Source organism: Rhipicephalus sanguineus, chromosome 1, assembly GCF_013339695.2.
Source record: "Rhipicephalus sanguineus isolate Rsan-2018 chromosome 1, BIME_Rsan_1.4, whole genome shotgun sequence".
NCBI classification, from domain to species: domain Eukaryota; kingdom Metazoa; phylum Arthropoda; class Arachnida; order Ixodida; family Ixodidae; genus Rhipicephalus; species Rhipicephalus sanguineus.
The window spans coordinates 143,161,974-143,187,890 of record NC_051176.1 but is presented as its reverse complement, the minus strand read 5'-3'; the positions used below and the strand labels follow the sequence as shown (position 1 = coordinate 143,187,890).

Sequence of the window (25,917 nt, the reverse complement as noted above, 5' to 3'; positions counted from 1 at the left end):
ATTATTGCACTAGTAAACGCAGCAGGGAATGAGCAGTTTTATCTCCAAAGCAGCCAAGAATCACTTGCTCTCCCCTTGGCAAACTGCACAGCAGGTGGGACCAATTGTGCGATAGATGGGAGTGACAAGGGTATTGGCGGATTCAATGATCATGAAAACATGCTCAGTAATACTTCTGTTTATTTCGAATTCCATAAGTTAAAAAATATGCATGTTTTTCTCATCAAAAACACCAAAAGAGTAACTCATCTTGGTGCTTCCAGTCTCGATCGATAATCGTCTGCTCAATGTTTTCTCCTACATTGTGAGGCAGCACCCAGCATATTACATTTGCAGTGTTTCAAGCGCTACAAGCCTGATTCAGTCACTTGTCTCATACTGAGCCCACTGTGACAGTGCTTACTGATGTAGAAAGATGTAGTATTTCATGAAAGGAATCTGTTGGGCCATGACAGCATCAAAATATGTATTTTCACTTTATGATGCATTTGAATTGTATGTGAACCTGGCAGCACTAAGTGGTGACGAAATGAATTCACACCTTTGTAAGTGGCTCCATTGGGTAATATAAGTGGATATCGAAGGTCTTGCTTTTGTATACTGCAAATAGCAACAGTGATTTCAACAGCTTGAAATACGTCGTGGCCACTAGCGCCATGTTATATTTATCAGCATGTGTGTCATGGTATCTTGCCACTGCTTTTTATCACACACTTGAAAAAATTTGGGGCATAATACAGTGATGATGCCCTTGTACCATTGTGTCAGACCGTGTGGAGTAATATGTCTGATGTGGTCTTACGCAGCTTCAAAGCAGGCGGCATAGTGCTGGCCCCTCATTTTCTCCATTACAATGTCAATGCCTCACCGTTGATGGGAGATGTTTAGAGGCAGTAATTTCCAATGGTAACTTTGAGTTAAAGTGTGTGACAACAGCCAAGTCTTTTATTTGTGTGTAACCATATTCAAGATGTCTCTATTCTTAGTTAGGATTAACAGTGTATATTCGCCTTTTCGGTCGGTTTCAAGACTGCGATAGCAGCAGCACGTGTTGCACCCAAGAAACTTCCGGTCACTTCAATTACTGCTCTCTAACGCTGAAGCAGAAAGCGTGTTTTTTAAGTGGTGCCAGAGTAAAGAAAGACTCTTTTTCCGCTTTCAGATAAAAGAAAGGCGCTTAAAGTGAAGGACTAACTCTTATAGTGTTGTGTGTGCAGCTTGGAAGAATATTTATTTAAAATATTTGGCCGATACAGGGAGAAATGTGTTGAAAATGTGCGGGCTACTCGCTAAGGCTTTCGTTCCCCGCCACTGCTACTAGGCTACGCCGGCGCTCAAAACCGGAAGGCGTCCAGCAGCTCTGTTTGTAAACAGCGAAAGGGTCTATAGTGGGGCGACCTCACCCATTTAAGAATATTTTTGTACAGATTACAGCTGCCTAAATTACGCAATCCTTGCAAATATTGAAATTCACTCTCACCTTGGAGAACTATACCCCTAGCTCATTTACCATAAATAATAATATTAATTACCGTATTTAGGTATGCACTGAATAATGCCTTGTAACAGCATTAGGAACAAAGTAAACCTTAGGAGAGTTACAGTGCTTTTATAGTATTGCAATACAGACGAACCCAATTATAATGCTACTGGTTTTAACAATGAGAAGCTGCTGCACAACTTTTATATGTTTTCTATGGTGCAATAACCCGATTACAGCAATGCCTTCATGCTGCATTATCGGTTATAACCGTGAATTCTGTCTGTTGGGTGTCCGTGCTGAAAGGTAATGGAATGTGAAATCCTTGAAAAGAAAGAAGAAAACAAGAATTTCAAGCTGCTGACCCCCCCAACCCCAAAGTCCCCCAGCATCCCTTCGGATTTGCGGTATGCTTCACCGCATAGTGTTATGGCATTGTGGCAAAGCTGACTTTTGAAATCCGCTACGGCGCGGGAGTGGCGGTGGCTTCTGTTAAAGGAGCACTGACATCAAATTTCCGCATGTCAAGATTTTTGTATCCACGAATAGTTATTGACCCCCCAGTAGCGATTCGCAACCGAAAATGCAACTGAGGGATGAATAACTATCTCTTTTATTGATTTAGATCACCGGTACCTAGCACGATTCAAAACGGCTGGCAAGCCCGCCATTTTTTAGTGCCCGCAGTGCTTCCTCACGGCCACCTCCAGACCGCGCCCTAGCTGACCACTTGTCTACAGAAAGGAGTGACGTGAGGCACAGCTGCTCAGCTAACATTTCTTCTGCTAGGCACACACGTTCAGTCATGCCTTGTCTCCAGCATCACTTTCGCTGCCATCAAAAGTGTTGACTAGTGTTGAAGACGACATTCCAGAACTTGGAATTGCCGCGATTCGCGACGTTGCGAATCATTTTCGCTTCGACCCTTTGCAAAACAGCGATTCAAAAATGGACGCCGTTCCATGCAGTAACGAGGGGGTGCCCGTGGATGCACGCTTGGGCCGTGCTTGCTGGTGTGTCTCAATTAGCTATATTAGAGAATTTTAGCGTGCACGGCATTCTGGTATGCAAAGGGGTCTGTGGAATATTGGTATAGCGAATGCACACTAGCGGAGAAATACAATACGTTAGGCTTCTACAGTAACAATTCTGTGCTTGCAAAGTTCTTCATTGCGCCGCCAGATGGTCCCACCTATCCGGCCTCTCACGGTTACGGCTGAAGTAACCCGGTATTATGCTAGCGCAAGGAAGTCTAAGGACGAACTAAAATTGACTATTAACGGTACCTGCGTGTTACTTGTCAGCGATTATATTTATCCATACACTACTCCACTGTGATAGCTTGTAGACGTGTCGGCGTGTACCTCACGTGTAATGAAACGACACACTCATTCCGCTTTTTCCGCACTTCCAACAAGACAATTTTAACTGTGGCTGACAACGGTTCCCCAACATGCTGACTGACGAATACATGTCGAATAATGCTCTTTCTTTTCGCTTGTCTTTTCTTGGTAGTTGGCATTTTGTAATTTCATGAAATCATTCAAAGCGGCGCGATGAAGATCAGGCATGAAGAGTGAGAGCATTTCCAGGCGTCAGCACCACGATAAAAACACTCGAATCGTCGACGTCATTGCTACTAGTGCATCGTTACTCAGGATGGTATGCGCCACACTGAACACGTCACAGTAGTGTCGATGTTGCAGGTTGCTGAAAGCCCCTTTGAGCTTCCGTACGCTCTTTGTCCTCGAAATAAAATAACTTCAAGGTGACAGACACCATTCAAACTTGGTCAAAAATACTTATGCATACCTATGCTTATGCAAAAATACTTACGCATAATGAAGGACACATCTCGTGCTTGAAATTTTGTCAGTGCCCCTTTAATGCACTTTCGGACATGCAACCTGAGTAAATGGTTGAGACTTGGAAGAGTTTCAGTGTCCGAAAATTCAGACTTTGTCATATATTGGCTCTATGGGGCTTGTGGTGATCCCATGAAAGCGTCCGAATTTTTAGGCATGTCCAAAAAATCAGCAGCATTGTCATCCTTATCACTGATGTCTGTTGACATATCCCATATGATATTGTAGTTTTCTCACAGCAGCCTGCCGCCGTCCCCCTATGCTGCTTTTTTTTTTTCGTGAGACCTGTTTATAGCAATTATTAGTTGTAACAATGAAATTTTCATGGCACTTGAGTCATATTGTTATAAGTGGGTTCGACTCTATTGACTTAGTAAGTCTTTTATTTGGGACTTCAATGTTACTCTTAACAACAACAACAGTAGTGAACCACCAGTGTCTTTAAGATACAGTGCTTTGGCATATAAAAAAAAGTGTGCTTGAAAATGGCCTGAAGTAGAATACAAAAGTGAGCTACCATATATTGCCGATTATAAGTCGACGTTTTTTTTCATAAAATGACCTTCCAAAGTTCGGGGGTCGACCTATAATCGGAGTCGACCTATATGCGGAATCATAAAGTCGACTTATCTGTGGGGTCCGATGAAAGGTCGTCGTCCTCGGATTTCCTGCTATTCGACGCATCGATAACATCAGCCGCAGAGGCAGCGGAGTCGCAGCAACAGCTATCTCCCAACACGCGCGCGCCGCTTCCGGAGCCGGACATTTTTACGATCTGCCACGACGATCGCGAAACTATAGCGAAACCACGCGAGCGGAAACTACGGAGCGCGTTTAAAATCCACTGCCGCACGGCATTAATGCAAACTGCTTGGGAAACACGGTCTCGAAAGCAGCATTTCAAACCTTTGATAGAGGGTGAACGATGCTCTATGAATAAAGAGGAATTTACCTTGCGATGCGCCCTGCAGTTTTGTTTTCCTACTATAGAAACGATTCGTTGACAAGCCATCGGCGTCCATGCGGGCTGGCAACACTTCGCAGGGAACTAAACCACATGACCAGTCACATGCACCCACAAGCGTCTTTGCGTCTTTTTGCACTCACGCCTGTTCGCCATTTCTGCATTTCGCTTCGCTTGTGAGCAGTGGTGTGCGCGATTTGCGATGCTGCCAAACGGACGCCAAGATGCCACCGCTACGCCGGCAACAGTACAGCGCTGCTTTCAAGAGGCAAGCGATCCTCTATGCAGCGTCGGAAAGCAATGTTGAAGCAGGGCGCAAGTTTGATGTGTCGGAAAAGTGCGTCAGGGAATGGAGAAAACAAAGGACCAAGATCTTTGCGTGCGCTGCTACACGCTGTTCCTTTCGCGGACCGAAGTCTGGACCCTGCCGTTGAGGAGGCGGTTCGAGATTGGGTTCACGATCACCGGCACCCGTTCCGACGGTGAGCAGCAGCAGTGGCTCACACGATGGCAATGACCGTGACTGCGTCCTTCTCTCAAGCGACGACGAGTCGTAAGCAATGTTTCACGGGCAAATGAATGTTTCTTTGCATCACTCCCTCTTCTGAAAAACTTATTTGTGAGCTATGGCCGCAGCATGAGGCTGTTTTCGGAATCAACTTTTTTTTCCCCTAGAAGGGGTTGCAAGTTGGGGGGTCGACTTATAATCAGAGTCAACTTATAATCGGCAATATACGATAGTTGGTGAGCAGCCATCTTTAGAAAAAGAAAGTAAACAAGTCAAGAAAGAGGACGGAGATGCAGCATGATCTATCAGCTGCTGGCCAAGGTAAAGGCCCCACCTTCTTTTTTCTCCCATCTTCAGAGCCATGCATTTTTGTATGTTTTTTTTTCCTGTATCCATTGCCTTCAGTGCAATAAACATGGCAGTTGGTAGTCAACCATATTTACATAATATCTTCTTGTTCAGTTTTTGCTCTTTAGGAAAATTTTTGTGTCATACTCTCATCAGCTGAAGAGTAAGAGTAATTGTCACTTATTGCCCTGTGTTATGTGCGATACGGCGACTGGTAACAAATTCAAACACTTGTGTATGCAGGTATCACGAGAGTAATGAGAAGCTGCGGGAGTGCCGCCTTTGGATAGCACGTTTCTCATTGCCTCGTGCTCGGCACCGTATCGCCACAGCCAAAGAAAAACTGAAATCCCAAGGACCCGCTGCATCAGATTCTCAGCTGCACGCCAAACGACAGGAACTCTACAAGACTCTCAGAGTAAGCTTCGTGTAATTTTTTTCTCTATGGTTTACAGAAGCAAATGACACTTGTGGCTTGCAAGAAATTGCCAGTGTCCAAGCTCTTAAATTCCAGTGTGCTAAAAGGGGGCTTCTAGAGTACAGTGTAGTCTTTAACAAAATTGTAATGATCATGCTATGGGCATGCGCACTTGTTTTTCTGCTGCAAATAAGCGGAGTGGTGATTCCTTCACTTCGGACGGCTTGCCCATATGCAACATCGGAATCCGATTAATTTAATTTCAGCTGTCAAGACGAAAAATCACTAACCTGTTTAACACAAAATCCAGCTGAAGAGCAACTTGTGTGTGCGGCATGACAATTCTGACTTGTGCAGAGGTGGCAGTAATCTGGTGCGCGCATTTTTCTAAGCCTATGAAACATGTTTGGTTTAATATGCATACTTTTTATTATTAATGTGCGGTAAAAGCTCATTAATTTGGATTTTACGGGACCGGAAAAAAATGTCCGAATTAACCGAATGCCGAATTATCAAAAGTATCAAGAAAGCAATAAACAAGGGTCTATTACATGAATGAATTTTCATTATTTTGATGAATATGTAAATTCAGTACTTATTTTGCCTAAGAGCAGTGCAAAAGCCGCAATTTTCGTCATTCGCGACTTCATTCACGATGTTACTGTGACTCAAGACCCCCGTGTCTTAAGCCAAAATGTGCTTTGAACCCATCCCTTATTACTAGGGCTCCATGTTTTCGGTGTTTATATTTCTTGAAAATCGGCGGATGTTTGTCGGAGTTTATATTTTTGGCGGGAATTCTGCGTTTATCGGAGTTTATTTCTCGTAAATCCCCCAATTCTCCGAAATTCGGAGCTTTTGCATTATTCTCAAAACTCCAAAATTTTAGATCAATTCATATTTGAATACTAAAACATCAAAACACACGAAGCACATTTTATTTTTTCTAGAAGGTTTGAATGCACAAAAACATATATGCACAAACGAAATACTTGAACACAAGACACCTGTATTTGTGTGTATAACAACCTTAGCTTAAAGCTTATTGTAAAACACGCAAGCATACTTTGCGAGGTTGCTGTCAGTAATCGAAGCGCGCTCCTTTCGATTGACGACTCTCAGGTTTGAAAATGCCCTTTCATCGTTAGCGCTAGAAACAGGAAGCGCCAGAAGATGCAGCGCGCAGCGAGAAAGCACTGGCCACTGAACATTGTGAAGTCTCCAAAACGACAGGGGTTCAACAATGTTACATATATTTCATAGCATTTATAGTTCGCAAGAACACTCAGGAGCTGGCTCATGTCGTCAATTTCAAGAAGCACTAATTGAAAAATAGGCACATAGGTTTGGAACATGCAGGGCAGCTCATGCTTCACATTTGGATTCACAATTTGAACACAGTACCAAAAAGGATTCTTTGCTGTACTGGAGTTGATCGCGCAGGTTCCTCTCAGATGTCTGTCTCCACTTTTCGGTGACAGCAGCACTTATAACGATCCCACATATAACGATCTATCGGTTATAACGACCATATTTGGGTGCACTTACGATTTTCCTATGCTAACCATTGAAGCTGCGTCCAGATATAGCGAACATTTTTGAAAGCCTCCTACTTTTACAACAAACACTTCGGACACGGTCGCGGTAAAAATATGGTGCATACGAAGCGAAAAAGAGTTAAGACATGCCTTCTAAAGCGTGAAAGGGGCGCGCGCTCGCGCGTGCCCCGCTCCAGTTTACTTGCGATTAAGATACCCAGATCGGCGAGCACCGCACGCAGATTTCGGACGCTGCGAGCGAGGTCGCTCACCTTCCAGGCGTTTCTTCAGTGGCAGAATGGCAGCGAGGGGAAAAAAAAAAATAGTAGGCAGCATGAAGCCTTGCTGTCAAATTTCGCACGGTAACCTTTCCTGACGCCGTTCTCTGCAGCTTGGAACGCAAGAAGTGATAACCGCGATAACTTTCCATCGCAAAAAGGTTCACTGCGTCCCTAAACTCGTCGACGCCACAATGTGCCGCGAAACGTCGTCCGTCTTTTCGGTGACGGCAGAGACTGGTCCGGTCGATCGGTGATTACGACTTCCGCGCGATTGCGGCGATGCCTTCGCGGATAAGCATCAGAAAAGAACGAAGGCGAGGTGGCGGCCGTCGATGAACGTGCCATTATGCCTTATAGCCGACAACCTCGGCTGTGCGTGTGGCGTACGCCGTACACTGCGGACTGACGGCGGTACGAGCGCGCCATGCTTGGCCATGCTGCCGTTCGCAAGTTCGCCGCTGCCGCATCGTGCGAGACCGCTTTTTTTTTTTTTTTTTTTTTTTTTTTTTAAGTGCGCGTCGCTTTGTAGAAACGAAAGTAGCTTGCTGTTGAGCGGCGCGGGCACCGAGAAATGTCGATGCACTGACAGCGAGCGTATAATGCGTGTTTGACTAGGTGACAACTGAAGTAGTGTCTAACTGAACTGCGCCGCGCATCGTCGTGCAGGGCCGCGAGAGCATCGCGGAGACGTAGTAGAGTGCGCGTTGCTTGGGAATTGCCTGTTTTCGCCGCGTTGAACGAAGAGGCTAGTCGCCGCACCCGTGCACGGTCTGGAGTGAAGCAAACACGAAGAACGTACAAACGCGCGCATACGGCATACAGCAAGCGGCCCGGCAGTGGCTCCGCGACACGAGTAGGCGACGCGCTGCACGCAACTAGCCAGGGATGATCGGCTCCACGTCGCGGTACCGCGCTTCGGTGAAACGATGTGAGCTCATTGCAAAGGCGGTTAATTCACTCGTGAGCACGCAGCGGGCGTCGCTTCACGACGCGAAAAGGCTTAGCTTGTCACCGAAGGGGTTGTTAGCACTTTAATAAAAGTACACAAAGAAAAAAAACGGCTTGGCCGCTAAGCGCACGTTTTTAAGGGCGAGTCCATATACAACGAACTACTGATATAACGACCACTTTTCGCGACACTTTCGAGTTCGTTATAAACGGGTTCGACTGTATCCGTGAAAGTCTGCGACAGTCGTTAAGCAGTCATTCTCGTCAAGGAGGTCGAACGGATTTGTGACATCTGATGCAAAGACCTCAGTTGGATAATGCCATTGACTGATGAGTGCGTGCAAACGAACCCCCAGTATGGTATAAGCTATATGTGCCAGGGTACACTCTGCCTCAAGTTCCTTAATGATTGAGAGTCCAGCACACGAATTGGTCTTCAGAAACCTCATCTCAACGAGGAAGTTGCGTACAGCTTCAGGCGATGAAATAAGACTCTTGAGCTTCTCACACTTCGTTCCCTTGGCTTTGTCGCTTCCCATGAAAGACAAAATGGCGTGCCAGTAGTCCAAAATATCTTCTAGAGCTTCATAAAAGGAGAACCACCTCGATGGACATAAGGTTTTCAGTGACTTCAAGTACATGCCCATGGCCAAGCACACAAGACCAAACTTACGGCGCAGCTCCCGCGACGACTTCAACAGGGCAGGAAAGTGAACAACAAAACCTTGAACTACGCTAAATGAGCTCGTCCTGATTCCATCCTCCAGAGCGTTGTTGAATAGGTGGCACGGATCTTTGAAGTGAAGCGCCTTGAATTCGGAGTTGTAGAGTTGCAAGTCCTTATGAAGCTTCTGCATGTAGGAAGCTGAGTGGGAGCACAATACAGCTATGTCGCCTAATACAGCTACGTGTGGTAAACTTTAAATCAATCAAACCAGAAGATGTATCAATGAGCGAATAGAACTTGCCCTTTCGATAAAGAACGGAATCAGTATATAATAAAAAGTTAGCGAGTTGGTGTTGGTCCAGGTCATACTGGCCCTTGAAATCGGAGTTTATAGGATAAATCCGAATTGTCAAGAATTTTACCGGCGAATGTTTATCGGATTTTTTCGGATAAGCGGATAAGACTGAAAACTCGGAGCCCTACTTATTACTCACCACCACCACGCGCACGTGACGATAATTTCCTTGCCGGAAAAATGGCCAGCAACTGATCTTTCGTCTATCACAATGTAGCAAGTGAGTTTTATGCCAGCATGTGGTCCGCAGCTGAAGCGCTTCATCTTCAACAGCTTCCATCATGCTTTGAGTTTTGTGACGTTGTGCGCGTATTGCCCCAAGTCAAAACGAAGCTACTGAGTGCCACATCCACTGTTATTAATGAGCTTTTATGCTGTTGCAGTAAAAGCTTGTTAATTCGGATTTCACTGGACCGGAAAAAATGTCCCAATTAACCGAATGACGAATTATCGAAAGTATCAAGAAAACCATAAACAAATGTCTGTTACATCAGTACACTTTCATTTCCATGATGAACGCGTAAATTCCGTATTTATTTTGTATAAGAGCTGTGTAAAAGGTCGCACTGTTCATCATCCTGCAACCTCGTTCTCAATGCGACCGTGGCGCCAGACTCGCGTGTTTAATTAGCCTGAAACATGCTCTGCACCGCCGCCACCACCACGCGCACGGGACGATAGCTCTTTCGCACATAATGGCCAGCAAATGTAGCAAACAAGTTTTATGCCAGCATACTGACCACGGCTGACAGCTCTTCATCTTCAACAGCTTCCGCCATGTTTGAGTTTTGGGAAATTGCGCACGCATTGCATGAAGTTAAAACGAAGCTGCTGAGTGCCGGATCCACATGTGGACAAAACCGTAGTCACTAACTGGCAAAGATAGTGATGCTTACAGCGCCGCCTCATTTCGGTTGTCGGCGAACACCATTTTCGCTCTTTTTCGCCGCATATTTACGGCGCTGGGCGTGCTCCTAGTATCGTCTGAATTAACCGGGTTGCGGCCAAATGTGCCAGAATTAACGAGAGTTTGATGGCATTGTACAATGCATATGCTGGCCAGGACCAGGGAACACGTCCGAATTATCCAATTTTACGAATTAATGAGGGTCCAATTAACTAGCTTTGACTGTATTAACGAGGTTTTACTGCATTTCTTTCTCATGTTTATTTTTATCTTTCATGAATAAGCAGTGCATCTATACACATGTAAATTTTTTTTGTCACTTTACGGTGTCTAAAAAATCAGGATGTTTTCGAATAGGTCACTCTAAAGATTTTATATCTGCAATAAAAAAAATCTGCCTTGTGGGATTGCATTTAGTAAAGAAATTTGACCTTCAGAGGGTGGATATAAATTCAGGGGATAAAGTAATATAGAAGTAAGGAATTGATTTTCAGTACTTCTAAAGTTCATTTCAGGGGGCTGTAGCTGTGATCAATTATGTTTTTGAAGAAGGTAGTTGTAATTGTTTACTTTTTTTTCTGTAACGTGCACAGGTGTGCTGGTGGTGAACCATGTCACTCTGTTAGGTGTGGTAAGAGGCTGACAGCTCTCCATGTCTTGTGTCAGGACGCAGAAGCTGAATGGAGAAGGCATTTTGCTGGAGCTTATTGACATCATATTCTACACCTGACAATGTTTATTGGCAAAAACTCTCTTTTTTATACAAAATCAGTTTTGTTTCTCAGTTTTTTTTTTTTTTGTGGGGCTCTTATGTTGCAGGTTATACAACAGATCAACCTGTAGTAGTACAGACCTCCTGATCATTGTTTTCAAGGACCTTGGTGAGGCATCAGTGCTATACCTGCTACTGCTTATGATGCATTAGTGCTAGTACTTGCTACCTTATGATGCCATTCTGGAAAGTATGCTTTTGTGCAGCTACGACGTAGTGTGTTTCCACGTTTGCTTTCTTTTAGCAGGCCATTTACCTAATCTATGTTGAGCTTGCAAAATTTTCTCTTTTTGCAGTCTTTGAACATCAACTGCAGCCAAATTGGTGATACACGCCCAATCTCCTTTTGCGAGTTTAGTCCCAACTCGCAGATGCTAGCAACTTCATCCTGGTGAGTGTTTTCATTTGTTTGAGGGCATGTCACTTGCGTGCGCACACCTTTACGCATGGCAGATACAGCTACAATTGAACCCACTTATAACAACGGGCTACTTATAACATAAAAGAACTTGTTGTTGGGCTAGTTGGTAGATAATTTCCAAAACTTAATTAGAGCGCAACCACACGACACATTCACATACCCACACACCCAGAGTGCTGTACGTGGTTGATGCCTGGGTGTGTGGGTGTGTGGGTGTGTGAATGTGTCGTGTGGTTGCGCTCTAATTAAGTTTTGGAAATGCTTATAACATAAATCTCTGGAGCAACAAATATCCGCATTATAAGTAGTACTGCACTGTAAGCGAAACAACATTTTCCAGAAGCTGCACATGTGCAAAGCATTTCGGGTGAGCAGCCGCACGTATATCTGGAAATGAAGACATGTGACCGGAGCATTTGCATCTGTTTAAATTTCCAGATGCTCAAAAGGTTAACATCTGAGGCTCTATGGTGCCAACAAAATCAATGCAGGAAGGAAAAAAAAGAAAGCACAAACAATAAAAAACACTGTTATGGAAAGTCACCGACTAACTTTTCAGACCTCCTTTGTTATGCGGGCTTTGCAGTTAAAGGGACACTAAAGGCAAATAACTAGGGGTGTGCGAATATTCGAAATTTAGAATATTTTTCGAATAGTGTTTGCTATTTGATTCGCACTGGAATTTTACTATTCGAACTATTCGAACTTCCCAAAAACAAATAGTCAATGTCCGATTGAAAGTGACCCCTTCAGATTTTCAATATGCTTCACCTCATCACACCCCGGTATTGCGGCAAAGCTTCCTTTCAAGTTCCGTTATGGTCGAACTTTGCTAAGACAGTCAACGACCGATTGGAAGTGGTCCCTAGATTTTCAATATGCTTCACCTCATCACACCCTGGTATTGCGCCAAAGCTGCCTTTCAAGCTCCGTTACGGTCGAACTTTGCCAAGAGACAGTCAACGTCCGATTGGAAGTGGTGCCTAGATTTTCAATATGCTTCACCTCATCACACCCCGGTATTGCGGCAAAGCTGCCTTTCAAGCTCTGCTACGGTCGCAAATGTACTAACTCAAGAAACGCTGGTTCCAACATAAAAATGAAAGATGTGGCAGAGGTAGGGGCTCAATTAATGCCATTTTGGACCTGAAATTTTGGGCAGGAAGTCCGAAAAATGAGAAGCCGAAACTGTTTAGCATCCAAAATTTCAGATGTTCTTATATATCGACGCCTACGAGGCAGATTGGGAACTCTGGACTTGAAAGGAGCACACCCTTGTCCACCACATCAGTTGGGCTTCCACAGAAGTTGAAACAGGAGGAGAGGCTGAGGAAATGGCATCTTTGCCTATCACGTGTAAAGTGTTGTCGGCAACACTTTGGTTGCACCAAATCATGTACATAAGTACAATTCGGCCTCTACATTGCCTCATTCCTGATGAGACAACTATGAAACACCACCTCGCCAATGCTTCATCAACCTAGCAAAAAGAAACACTTTCATGTTGCTATCTCATAAGAATATGCTTAGGAATCCTCTGTAACTTTTTTTTTCTGAATTTCGCTTCGAAGTACAGTCAACTGCCGATTTTTCGGACTCCCTAGGGACCGCGAAATCGTCCGAAAAATCGGGCAGTCCGAAAAATCGAATTCATGCTTTTTTATTTAGCTGAAACGGTCAAATCGCCCCAGCCACGTCCGAAATAGCCTTAATGCCTCCCAGTACAATTATCAGGCATTTTGGTGCGCGCCCAGGCTCTCGCAAATACATTCGGTACCTGCCGCGAACCCCGCTTAACTGCGTACGTGCCAACCACCACTTTTGCATCTCGTGATGAGCGCTGCTGATAACAGCAAAGCGCGGAATAGATTACGGCTATCTAGCATGAAGCGTTCGTAAACGATGACGCGGAACACAAAGACTGTGGTGGAAGAGCGGACGACTCGTTCGGCTTTCTCCGATGCGTGTGCGCATGTAAACGATGCGCACACCCATCGCCGAATCGTCACCAATACGCAGCATTTGCTGCCGTGTCAAGCCGATCGTTTCTAGTTGTGTGCAGCACATCGCCAACTAAGCTGACGCCGTCACTTTACTGTTGCTGTATCGTACGCACGCATTTATCATGAAAGGGTTCGTGATGCGCACTTAGTTCCTGACCGCCCACGGGCGCGGCAATGGCGAGCTGGTTTCGTCTATGCGGAGCACTTAGCGGTCTCGCACAAAGACGCAGCAGGAATGGCGGTGCGGCGCATTTGGGTTCTTGCCTATTAAATGCGTGCAATATGCATGAAACTGCGCTAGGCCACGTGCACTACCGAGCAGTTAACTGAAGATGCTTATCGTAAGGGTTGTCAGCGATTAAGCCATACTGGCGCGTTTGCCAGCTGCCACCATCACGCCATCACGCCTCCGTGCATTTCCGCTGCTTATCCGTATAGACAACGCCGCACGGCGCCGTGATAGCGGCCCCTTTGAATTTTTGGTCTGCATCACCCCATAACACTACTGCATCGAGGCAAAGCTGACTTTCGGACTCTGCTACTGTCACAAACAGATCTACTCGCGAAAGCGCTGGTTCGAACCTACGAGATAATAGCAGCGGAGGTGGAGGCTTCAAATAATGCCTTTCGGACCTGCAATTTGGGCAGAAAGTCTGAAAAATCGGACGCGGAATAGCTTCAGCGTCCGAAATTTCGGACATTCTGATACATTAAAGTGAACAAAATTTTCGCCGCCGAGATAAATGGCCCAATTGAAAGATTGGGTGCTGAAATTTGTTGAAACAACCTTCATCTCAGCCAGAGACCAGCAGAAAATAATGACTAATGCATTTTTCGCAAATAGACGCATCTAGCGGCCGCGCCACGAACTAGAGAGGAAGTGACGCGAAATTTGGTGGATACTGACTCGCCAACCGTGCTCGCTGCAAAATCACTTACCAATCGACATCGCAAGCCGCCACCCGCTACCGCGCGTCTCTCTCAAAACGTGTTCTCACGGTCGGGAAGGTGTTCTTGAGAGGAGAGGTGGAGAAAGGGAAGTGGCAGGGCAGGAGAGAGCATGCCGGTTGCCCCCCTCTTGCTGGAGCATTCGACGTCACGGCCGTCGACAAGCGCAATGGCGTGCAGCCGCCGCGCTCTCACAATCCACTAAAAATACGGCCAACTGCTTGAAATTACGTGAAATAAACGCTGTTTATAGGAACAGTCGTGTCGTCCGAGTTGAATGCAAGTGTTTTCGTAGCATTTTCAAATTTTTGTTCAGTATCCCTTTAAAGTCCCTTTAAAGCTTAGAATCGGGGCCGGCCTAGATTCGAGTAAATACGGTAGTTGGAAAAGCTGGATGATGACTGTGTACTTAGGGGCAACAGAAAGTTGCCCTCAAGTACTGCAGACTTGAAGTCCTAGAGGTTGGTAGTGGTGGGTCACCACCAACCATAGTCATAGAGGTTGGCGGTCAGCCGGAGTGGTGGGTGGCAAAACTACTGCCGCCGACTGTGGGGAGAGCCCTGATGGTGACCGAAATTTGGCCGCTGTATAGCATCTCATTTAATTTATCGGGTGTGTGTGCAATATCCAAGACATAGCTACTTCAAATTGCCATTCAAGTACTTTCGTCTATGCATTCGTGTATGGCTGGGTTGAATGCTGTCCTGCACGCACTCCTTCCCCTTTTTTCCCGCTGATCCACCCCGCATGCATGTGAACCTTTAAGGGGAGACTCTGGTCTTCTAAAAAAAACTTTTGTTTATTGTGATATTCAAATGAAATTTTCAGGCAATGTATATTTTAACCTGCTATAAACAGATATGCAATCCATTTTTTCTTAGCTCAAGTAGTTTTTGAGATATTAAATAAATAATGAATGATCAAATTGCCCAATTGTTCTGCAATTTAATCATTGAATATCCTAGAAAACTTGATATGGCCATATTCTAGAGCAATCAAGGATCACAACTAAACCATTACTGTAATTTTAGCTATATTTTTATAAAAGTTATTGCCATCTGTAATGTAATGGTTGGGAACATGAAAATTTTTATCAGTTTTATCAGCATATAAAAAATTTTCTCTTGACCAAGTCCATAATTTAGTAGTGTTATTGTGTATAGGAACTCATAAGCTTTCAATTGCAACAAGAATCATTCAAATCTGATCACAAGATCAAAAGATACTGTGGGCAACAGTATAGCACATAGGCGAAAAACGGATTTTGAGAAAACTCAAAAAGAAGTTTGAAGACTTGGTACAGGTTTCTTCTTGCTATTAAAAAGCAACAGATGGAAGTCCTTTTCGCTCTAGAAGTCACCAGGCACATAATCACTATCATTTTCTTTCACACGCCTCCTCTTCATGGCATTCCTGAAGTTTTCTGCTCGGGTATGCTTCTTGTCACATGCCGCTAGCCACCGCTGGTCCTTTTCTAGACACCTTTCAACATCTGTGCTGCCTTGACTCAAATGCAGCTCCTTCAAAATGGCCTCAGAGGCACGTTTCTTTCCGGCATTGAACCGGGCGACTGCTTCCGCAACAGCAGTTTCGACTGTGAAGAGCGAGGCCTGTTTGGTTTTTGGCACAAGCGACCAGATTACTGAATGGAGGCTCTCATTTGAATTCTGAGTTTTGCCTCGTTGACAGCGCTCCAACAGCTTCCGATCTGAGAGGCGAGTGTACACTGGGAGGAGGGCTTCAGCAACGTATTCAGGGAGGTTGTACCGGTGCTTGGGAGGAGCCTGCTGCCTTGCCACTGCCTTGTTGTGTGCACACCATGATTCTTTGCCTTTTGGGCACCGTGAATGTTGTGGCTTTGTATCTGTGGAAGTCACATGATAGTACGTGGCAAGGACAGCATTCTCCATCTCATCAATGTTTCCCTGGTGTGCCTTGAGTGCCCAGCCGTAATAATTCGTAAGCTTTGTAACAAGCTCAGCAGTGAGCTTGCCTTTGCCACCGAGGCTTGGCCGACCTTCCCCTTTGCTCTTCTGCAAGAGGTTTCTCAGTGCAGCACCCATTCGTTTATGAATGTGATTAACACAATCCTCCTTTTCGATGGGCACAAAGCCATACACTTTCTCCTCCTGAAGGCTGTTGAAAGCGCGGCTATCTCCGTCGCACAACATCGTTGTGTAACGCAGTCCATGTTTTTCAAGGGACCGGCCAAACAGAATAGACCTCTACCAGCCTACGTCACTCACTCCCCGTGACGTCAGGTCACGTGACCTCTCGGCGCACGTGCAACCGTGGGTGGTTGGCAAAACATTCCCGCTGCCGGCTCAGTGTGGTACAGTCGCACGGTGTTTGGCGCACGTTTTTTTTTTCTTTGGAACCTTTTTCTGAGTCTTTCGGTTCCAAGATTATTTGTGGTATGTGTCAAAGAACATATAAATGTGTCATGGACTGCGTGACGAAAAATTTGCCACGCTGCTGGCTGTTTAACTTAGAGAAGTGAACCCACGTGGTGGTTTGTGCGAGGAACAGCGGCATCGTCTTCGAAAATGTGCCGCGTTTACTGTGGCGTGTAGTGTGCGTTGAAAGGCAGCCACGATATCGGTTCACATTTGCGGACGTTGAAACTGACAATATTGTGTGTGGTGTGTGTTATGTGAATAACGATGCATCTTGTTTGCGAAAACATCGGCACGCGTTGTTTCTAACGGGGCAATTTGCAGTGACCGGTTGCCGACGGAACATCAGGATTGGACATTTTATTTGACGCGATGATCTGCGAGTGCGTACATCTCAGTGTTTGTGCTGCGTGCACAAAAAAAAAATGAAAGTGCATGATGTCCAGACTGAAAGGTGCGACTACGCATGAGCTACCAGCGTGTTTTAGCATTGCGGAACATGCACGTATGGTTTACCACGGCGAATATCCAGAACCACACGCGTATCGCCTTTTATTGGAGATGTACGCCTTAATGGAAGCAGTGAAGATTCTTGTTTGTCATATTCTAGTTAGCTGGCTCGATATTTATGAAGTGACATTCCGAGTTTGTGTACCAAGTCTAAAGGAGAGGAGCAAGTATGGAAACACGTTGAAGGCATCAGATACAGCGACGTAACCGCGCAAGAGAATATTTATAAATAAATTATTGTGTTCAGCATCTCTAAACTGCTCAGTGGATTATGAGGAACGCGGTAGGGGAAAACTTCGCTTTAATTTTCACGGGGATTTGTTAACCGAACGCAGGCTAATGCGTGTTTCCTTCGTTTTTTTTTTCTTTGATTCATATCTGATCAGAATTTTGCGCCGTGAGTGAGAATCTAATCCGTGACCTCGCGCACAGTGCCGCCAATGCTGTACATCGTTTAAAACTGCAGTGCAGATTTCGCTACGGAAATTCATGCCATGCTAATCCATGCCATGCTAATATTTCTCCAAACACCAGTCGCCGTGAAAATGTACAACGTTCGCTTCCGAGGAGCATAAGATTTTTTAAGGCTGTCATCCACGACGAGCAAATCATATGTTGAACTAACAGAATCGTTCATTACAGGCAGTAACTCTTCCTTCTAACAGCTGTGAGTTCAGAAAACAGCAATTTGCAAAAACTTCTATCGAAGTAAAGTAGACACACGCAGCGCTGCTATGCAGAGAGATCCCGCCGGCGGAACTTTCTTGCCAACCAGCACCTGCTCCGAAGGCGGGACTTGGGGGCGGGAGACTGCCAGTGACGTCACACTGTTTGCAAACAGGGAGAGGTCTATTTTGGCAGCCTCCACCTCCATTTGGCCAGGCTTGCTCGAAGAGTTTTTTTGGCACTTATGTCGAGCTCGCCACTCACTGTATCGTGGGTCGCAGTCCTTGGGGCCGATTTCGCAACCCAAACAGAAGTTCGATAGAACTTTGATGTCCAGCACGTATCCCGAAAAGAGTTCGATCACAGTTCCCACACAAATGCGTGACAGGTGTCCACGAGTGAGCCATGTCCCGTCAAATGAAACTGCGATATTGCCGGGGTTCCCGAAGTTCAGTTCGGAATAGATGGCCTTCACAGCTGTCGCGCACTCACTCATGATGCCCGCGGATGCATTCACGGCGGCAGGGTTCATCTTTGTTTTTACGTAGTTTTGGTAGGTTTTGTTGTGCATACCGCGACGAGAAACGTTCAGCGCCGAGAAAATGTCGTTTAGCACGGTCTGCCCATTGCCCGTGCTCATAACTGCCCGAGCAGCAAGCACATTCACCTCAAATGGGTTGCAGGTCGCATTCCCCCCTGCTCTCGGCGAGCTCCATCCGGTGCTGACATCTCCATAGACGGCACAGTTCACCACTATTTTAACTGCCACTCCGTACTCACGGTCGCCTCTTGAAACGTTCAAAGGGCCGGAGCAGAATTCGCACTTCGCGCACCGAAGCAGTTGGTTCAGCAGCGGTAGGCTTAGCAGCGTAAACTCGGTGCCGCACCCCGCCGCTTCCGGGGAATCTCCGATAAGCGACTGCTTTCGGCGGGTAGCTGACAATGAAGACAGCTTCTGACGTTGCTCTTCTGCGCGATGCTCAATAGCCACTTTCTCAGCTTCTGAGACAAGGAGCGTGTCGACGCGCATTGTCCTCGACGTGCCGTTGACCACAGGCATCGCTTGCGCGGCCGCAGCTTCGGTGGATGTCGTACACCCGCTGGTGCATGTCGCAGAGCTCGTCGCCGTCGATCCACTCTATGCTGCTTTAGGTATCCGAGACCGACGCTTGCGTTTTTTGCCGTAGGCATGAGCCGTCGCGAACTTGCGTCGCCCGCCAGCCATCGTCGCGTCCGAACAATTTTTGACAAGGCGTCTCGCATTGTCGGGCAGACGAAACTCCGGTCGTCCAATCAGAGAGCAGGATTCACCCCACGTGGTACAAACGTGCCAATGCCGTGCGAGTATTTCCTCTTTTTCGGTGGCGTGCAGCTCCATAGTCGCCAGACCTAGAGGTGTTTTCTCGCTAGAAACGGAATGTAGAAGAATTCAGCTCTCGAATGATTCCAAAATGGCCGCGCTGCGGCCAACGGTTACCGCAGACGACGGCATCGAATTTGCCTGTTTTCGGGGGGCGTTTTCGAGCGAAAGCGATCATGAAGCTCTCTTTAGAGCGCAATAACAAAATAAATACTCGGCGGAACGCGTTAATATCGCAGCAATAGATTCTTTAGGACGTCTAGATTGCGAAAAAAGATATTTCAAAAAGTCGATTTTTTGGCGATTTTTTGTTCTAGAAGACCCGTGTCTCCCCTTAAGGTCTTTGCATCCTCCCGTCCCTTTCACTACAATGCACTTGCAAACGGCTGCCAGAGCTCCATGGTAGCTGTCACAAGTGGATGTGCCCTTCACCGTTTGGTTGACATAGGTCGCAGATGTGCTGATGCCTACTCCGCACGTTGATTCAAATCCCCTCTTTCCTCCATTCGTTTATTTTCCCACTTTTTTCTCTGTGAGATATGCTCCATTAACTCCATGCTCTCCTCCACCCTCCTCCTCACTTGCCCCCTTCATATATCACCAGCCCATGAGGATTTACCTATCCCCCTGTCCTGGCCCATTGCAAAGACAGCACAGGCAGCACCTGCCCAGTAAGATATCTTAGATCATTAGATGCAATATATATTCAAAGAGGCTTTATCTAGCTGAACTCCAATTTATCCTAACAAGCTTCCGGTCTCTGTGGAATTTGAATGAACGAGGTTCCACTGTAACAATTAAGTCTGGCTTCCAGGACATGTTTGCGTGGAAAGGAAAACGAATGGCTGAAATGCTGGATAGGAAAAAAGGAGTGAATGTGGCCCACCGCACTAATCCGAGTACCACTGCACACTGTGTATTCGTAGACTAGAGCCAGCTTTACAGCCTTCTTTGCACCCTCAACCTCCTGTGCCTTTCTCCCATATCCCTTCCTCCCCTTTGAACAGGAATAGTCTTCACCATGGACATTCCGTGTGAATAGATGCTATTGCATCCTGTAACCTGTTGTGAGGGACAGCATGCGAGGGGAAATTAAGAAGGATGCTGGTGATGCATGCTGATCATTTGCATTTTTGTAAAGGTGGGATGAGGGGGACTGCAGGTGAGTGTACATCTCTCCTAGCTTGTGTTGCCGTGTCCTATTTCATGGCAGTCTGCAGTGGGTGCAAAGGCTGTGCAACCCAAGTTGCAAGGGATTCCAGCATTTGCAAAGATTTCGGCCACTTGTTGCACGTGATAGGAGCATGCACGTTGGCCACTGCTGTCAGTGAAGTGTAGAAGGCAAAGCTGTGCGTCTGGTGTCACACATCAAGCAAGGGTTACTGTTTGAATTGAACAAGCTGGCACAATCCACTGTAGAAAAGAGGGGAGGAGGGGTACGGCCAGCCCACCATTACATTAACAGCAGCAACCTGGTTGTAGCAATTATTGGTCATAACAATGGAATTTTCATGGCACTTAATTTGTTTTAAGTGGGTTCAACTGTAGTTTACTGTGGTGTTGTTGTCTGCTTACTGCTTTCTGCGTGGGAATTTATGGATGGTCAGTGTTAGTGCTTCAAGTTTAGTATCAGTACATATGTGTATGATAAAAAAATGTTGCTTTAACCCTTTGCGGTCCAGAACCTCTACCTACCTTCCGGCTGTTCCGGTCTGAAAGTAGAGAATGCAAAGTTAAAGTAAAAGAAGTTGACTTACTCTTTTAGAGATGGCTCATAATGCAGTGAGAAAATGCGCACATGAATCAACCACAAAAGAGCTTGTCCAGCGGCGCCTAACAACAGACCGCTGCAGCCGTGTTGCGTTGTCGGGAGGGGCCTGAAAATGAACCAAAATTGTTTAAAGTTGCATTAAGATTTTCTTTTTTATTTCAGAATTTCAGCTTGTATTTGTAGCTGTTATGCGTCTCAAGTTGGTATGGGAACAGGCTTCAAAGTTTCTAATCCAGCTGTTCTGACTAGTTGTACAGTAATGCAATAATGTCATATTTATTCATTAAAGGAGCGGGCTGTGCAAGCTATGGTCAATCCCCGAGTGCAACCTCATCAGGACCTTAAGAGGTAATAGCTTTTTGTTCTGTTATTCTTTTTCTTGTTTGATACAGAAATATTTAATCTGTTTTGTTTGTTTTCCTCATTTGTTTCTGTCACATTCTAGCGTGTATATAAATGCGTGTTAATTATGTTCCCATCAGTAATGCATAATGTTAAAAAAAAAGATGGTCATGTATGCTCATGAAACCAACTGTATGTTGTTAATAATCATCTAAAGATGCTGTCAGAGTTTTTGTGGTTAGCATAATTAGTATAATTATAGGCTAGTATAATTATTCCATTACGGCGCAATGTACTTTTGTAAAATACGGCACCATTTTAGTATGAGAGCATTTCTTGGCTCATTGTGTGACCCCGTTGTCATCAAAGAGCCGTGGCAGAAAAATTGCACACAAATTACATCATCGGTACCCAAATTACGTTATCATCATCAAGCTAAAAAAAAAGTGGCCATGGCGAATATTTGAACCTGTGCTCCACCTCCACTGCTATGGCTCCGTAGGTGAGCCCAGAAACCACTGCGCTAGGTTGCAACAAGCAACAGTGAGGCTGAATGGCTGTGCATGTGGCTGGGCTCTGCGTGACGAGATTCACTAGGTGGTGCTGCATATCGCTGTGCTCACTCTGTCTTTTGTGTTGTTGGGGATGCAGCCTCAGGTACCACACTCTGCAACAGTTAATGCTTGACACATCATAAGAATTGCTTACGTGCCCCCATAGCTTTCTATTCCTAAATATTTAAACCTTAGTATGCCACACTGTGAGAAATAATCTTGCGTGGATGACTACATGTATGTAGTTACTATACTTGTCAGCCGTAGGATATTTTGGATCTATTCATTATTAAGCTTAGAGATGTGTCTCAAGATATAGCAGGCATTGTTTTCCGTACACTAATTAAGTTCATTCATTTATTTCATTTACTTCAAATACTCTCACATATGTATTGTACAATATACAAGCTTGAAAAGATTAATGATCCATATTGCTGGCGACCAAGGTGGGGAGGTGGTCTTGTTCAGGTGCTGTCTTGGGCAGAAATGAGGGTAGGAAAGAAAAGGTTTGTCTGGCAGCTTGGTACTTATACGTTGACGTTGTGGTCAATTCACGATGTAGATAAAGAGGTGGTATAAGAAGGTAATTTTTTAATTGTTGGTTAGTAAATTGAATTTTATGAAAGATAGATAACCGGGTAAGCTTCCTTCTTGATTATAGTTCTGACAGATAAAGGCTAGTTTTTATGGCGGATACCTATATTTGCACTGTGGGAATACTTGGATACAACGAAATGCACGGACCAGTTCTGAATGGCTTCAAGTATGGCAGTTTTGCTGTAGATGGATCTCATATTGATGAAGCAAATTCTAGCTTAGATCTTACATGTGTTTTACATAACATAAGTTTGAGGGAAGAGGGCACATGAGAAAAATTGCTACTTAAAAATCCAAGTGTTCAGCTAATGGAATTAGTCTCATTCACAGTTTGCCGTGACAGATCTTTAGTCGTGTGAACACCTAAATACTTAGGACATGACACAGGAAAGAACAGAGTAGTTAATTTTGTAATGAAAATGTAGAAACAGCACTACAGCATGTAAACATCATCATTTTACATTTGTTGATGTTTAGTGTCATTAACCATTGATTGCACCATGAAGAGACACTGTTAAAGGGACACTAAAGAGAAACAATGAATTAGTTTAGATTGATAAAGTGTGCTCGGAGAACTCTTGTGTAGTTTATTTCACCACCATAGGTTTATTATTAGAGGAGAAAACCAAGTTCAAAGTTTCATTTTTAAATTTTGCTCCGAACTTTGTAATTCGTGACGTAAAAGACTTCAAAGAGCATTTAACGTATTTTGGCGCCACTGGCTCGACGAAATTTCCACAAACTCGTTATGTCAAGTCTCTGGCCCCCTCAGAGGACAAAGTACTTCGATTTAACCGATTAGGAACTACGTAGGCCCAAGCAGGCGCCGTCAAAAATATGTGACGTCACGGCAAATGGTGCGGGAATTCCTAGGTGGCGTCGCCACCTGTATTTTCTTTTTGCGCGTTTTCTCGGTTATTAAGCGTCTTCGCGCAGAAAGCGTGGTGTTTTTTGTATCGTGGAAGACTACTTTACTAATGCAAAAAAAATTGTTTTGCTCTTTAGCGTCCCGTTAAGGACGAAGAGACAGTGTTAAGGTTAAACTGCAGTAAGTGGAATGCCGGTTAATGAAATGGGTCTGTAGTTGATAGCGCATGAAGGCTTACCTTGCTTCGGAAAAGGGATCACTTTCCACAGATTCCAGTCGTTGGGTGGCACATCACATTCTGAAGCCTTCTTGAAAAGTTTCTACAAAATAACAGATGAGTAGGTTAGAGTGCATTACAAAAACTGAGTAGTTATTCAATCAGTGCCAGGTGCAGATACCTTTCAATTCTCATACTACTATCATACTTGGCACTTGTTTTCTGATACTGAATTTTGTGTGTAAATTCAGGAAATAGAGCTGTAAATCATAAAGATATTACAGTCTATTCTGGATATGTTAAACTCAGATGGGTCGCAGAATAGTTTGATAAATCAGTAATTCAAAATATGAAATACAGAATTGTTTGTCCTGTTAGAATGCCAACTGGACAAAGTTCATTCAGGATTGCATTTGTAGATGTAAAATAAGCGCTGTGCTGTTTAGCAATAATAAATTTAGCAGTATGCATGAGCAAGTTTCATTAGCTTGCAAATCATTAGTGCAAGAGGAGGGATTAATTTATAATAATATCTGGGATTTTACATGCCACAATCACATGATTATGAGGCACTCTGTAAAGGAGGGTTCCGGAAATGGAAATTTCGACCATCTAGTGTTTTTTAATGTGCTCAGACATCACACAGTACACGGGCCTCTACCATTTTGCCTCCATCGAAATGCAACCGCTGCAGCCGGGATGAACCTTCAACCATCGGGTCAGCAGCCGAGCACCGTAACCACTGATCCACCGCAGTGGGCAGGATTAATTTATCATGATTGGTGTGTTTTTCAGTTAGTTTATTGTTACCGTCACATGGAAAATTTTGTGATATTCTGCGTAATGACTGTTCATTGCTTTTGTTTTGTTCGGAGGCCGTGAAACACATGAGCCAAGCTTTAGAACCTTGCACAGACAGAGGGCTTTGTGACCTGTGCTTGTGACCATCATCAATTATCATTTGCAGCCCACATACTATACCTCCTTTCTGTGGTCACTTCTATATCCGTGCGAGTGCTACTGCCCATTTAACCCCCAGCTGTTATTCCCAGGACACAACTGCAATGTGGGTGCCATTACATTCCATCCACGGTCAACTTACCTGCAGTCGGAGAACGCACTCAACATGGCCTCTTGCTCTGCTGATGGTGTCGTTAACTTGTGGAACCTGAAGAGGTACACTGGTGCTGAAGTTCTGTTCTGAAGTGTCTTTCTAGACTGATTGATCATTACTTTTGTTGATATGACTTCCTTTTTCTTTGATTAAATATGACTTCCTTTTTCTTTGATTAACTCTTTCGTTACCACGCCTATTCAAATCGATCACCGGTGATCGATGCTTTGAATCATCGATTTTGGCATGTTGAATTTGTTTCTCGTGCACTTAGCACCTCCTAATAGTAAGTCCAGCCACTGCACTTTCAGAATCGGCTTGAATTTGCCCGTTTTGGCAAGTTAGTGATTTTTGACAAACCTTTGCCCAAACCAATGTGTGTATGTTGTTGGGAAAATGCGCTTGGCTAAAGAACGTGAGAGAAATGCGTGCCACTCGTGGTTATGCTTCGGTAATATCAAAGTTCTGTAAACAAAATAACTCTTGCAAGTCGAATATCAAATTGCTGTGTCAGATTCGCAATCTGACATTGTTGAGCGGTAATAATTGCCTGAAATTTACGCCAGCTATTCAGTGGAGAGCTGTTTGGAGTTGAGGAAGATTTATTCTACCAAAAATTATTTCAGAAGGTCCGCCGCATGTATGAAGTGTGGAGGTGGCCTTTTCAGCCAGTTTCCAGCAGCTTTGGTTTCGCTTCGATTGTTATATCCGACACAGGGCCGCATCCCGTGTCGGTGGTCGCTCGTATGGCGTCGTCGTCACGCGCACATGGGTATGCACCTGTGCCACGAAAAACGCGCGCTGCGAGAAACTATCTTGCAACCACACCTGAATTTAGTGACAATGAGCTTTGAGTCCGAACATGGCAGCACCTCAGCGTGAAGCTCTGATGGCGACGATGTTTTGCATCAGCCTCCGACATCCGCAGCCGTTCAGGGGTTGCAACGCATGCGTAGCTGCTGACCTTTGTGCACATTCTTAGAGCTACTCTGGTTACGTGCGAGGTCCACATGTCCCTGGGGCGTGATGTGCTGGCGCCGGCTGCAAAGCTTCTCCTCGCGACAAGAAGGCCACCGGAGCACATCTTGGCCCCGCACTA

The 25,917-nt window shown here is 45.1% G+C and overlaps 1 protein-coding gene across 2 annotated transcripts in view; it reads left to right on the top strand.

The window, feature by feature from the left end:
• Positions 1 to 25,917, top strand: part of LOC119399312 (U4/U6 small nuclear ribonucleoprotein Prp4) — a 61,900-nt gene that overhangs the window by 12,095 nt on the left and 23,888 nt on the right. For both annotated transcript variants that reach the window (XM_037666135.1, XM_037666131.1), the window contains exons 6-9: positions 5,409 to 5,583; positions 11,348 to 11,442; positions 21,416 to 21,474; positions 24,757 to 24,880. In XM_037666135.1, coding sequence (XP_037522063.1) covers positions 5,409 to 5,583; positions 11,348 to 11,442; positions 21,416 to 21,474; positions 24,757 to 24,880 — 453 coding nt within the window. The remainder of the gene's footprint in view (positions 1 to 5,408; positions 5,584 to 11,347; positions 11,443 to 21,415; positions 21,475 to 24,756; positions 24,881 to 25,917) is intronic.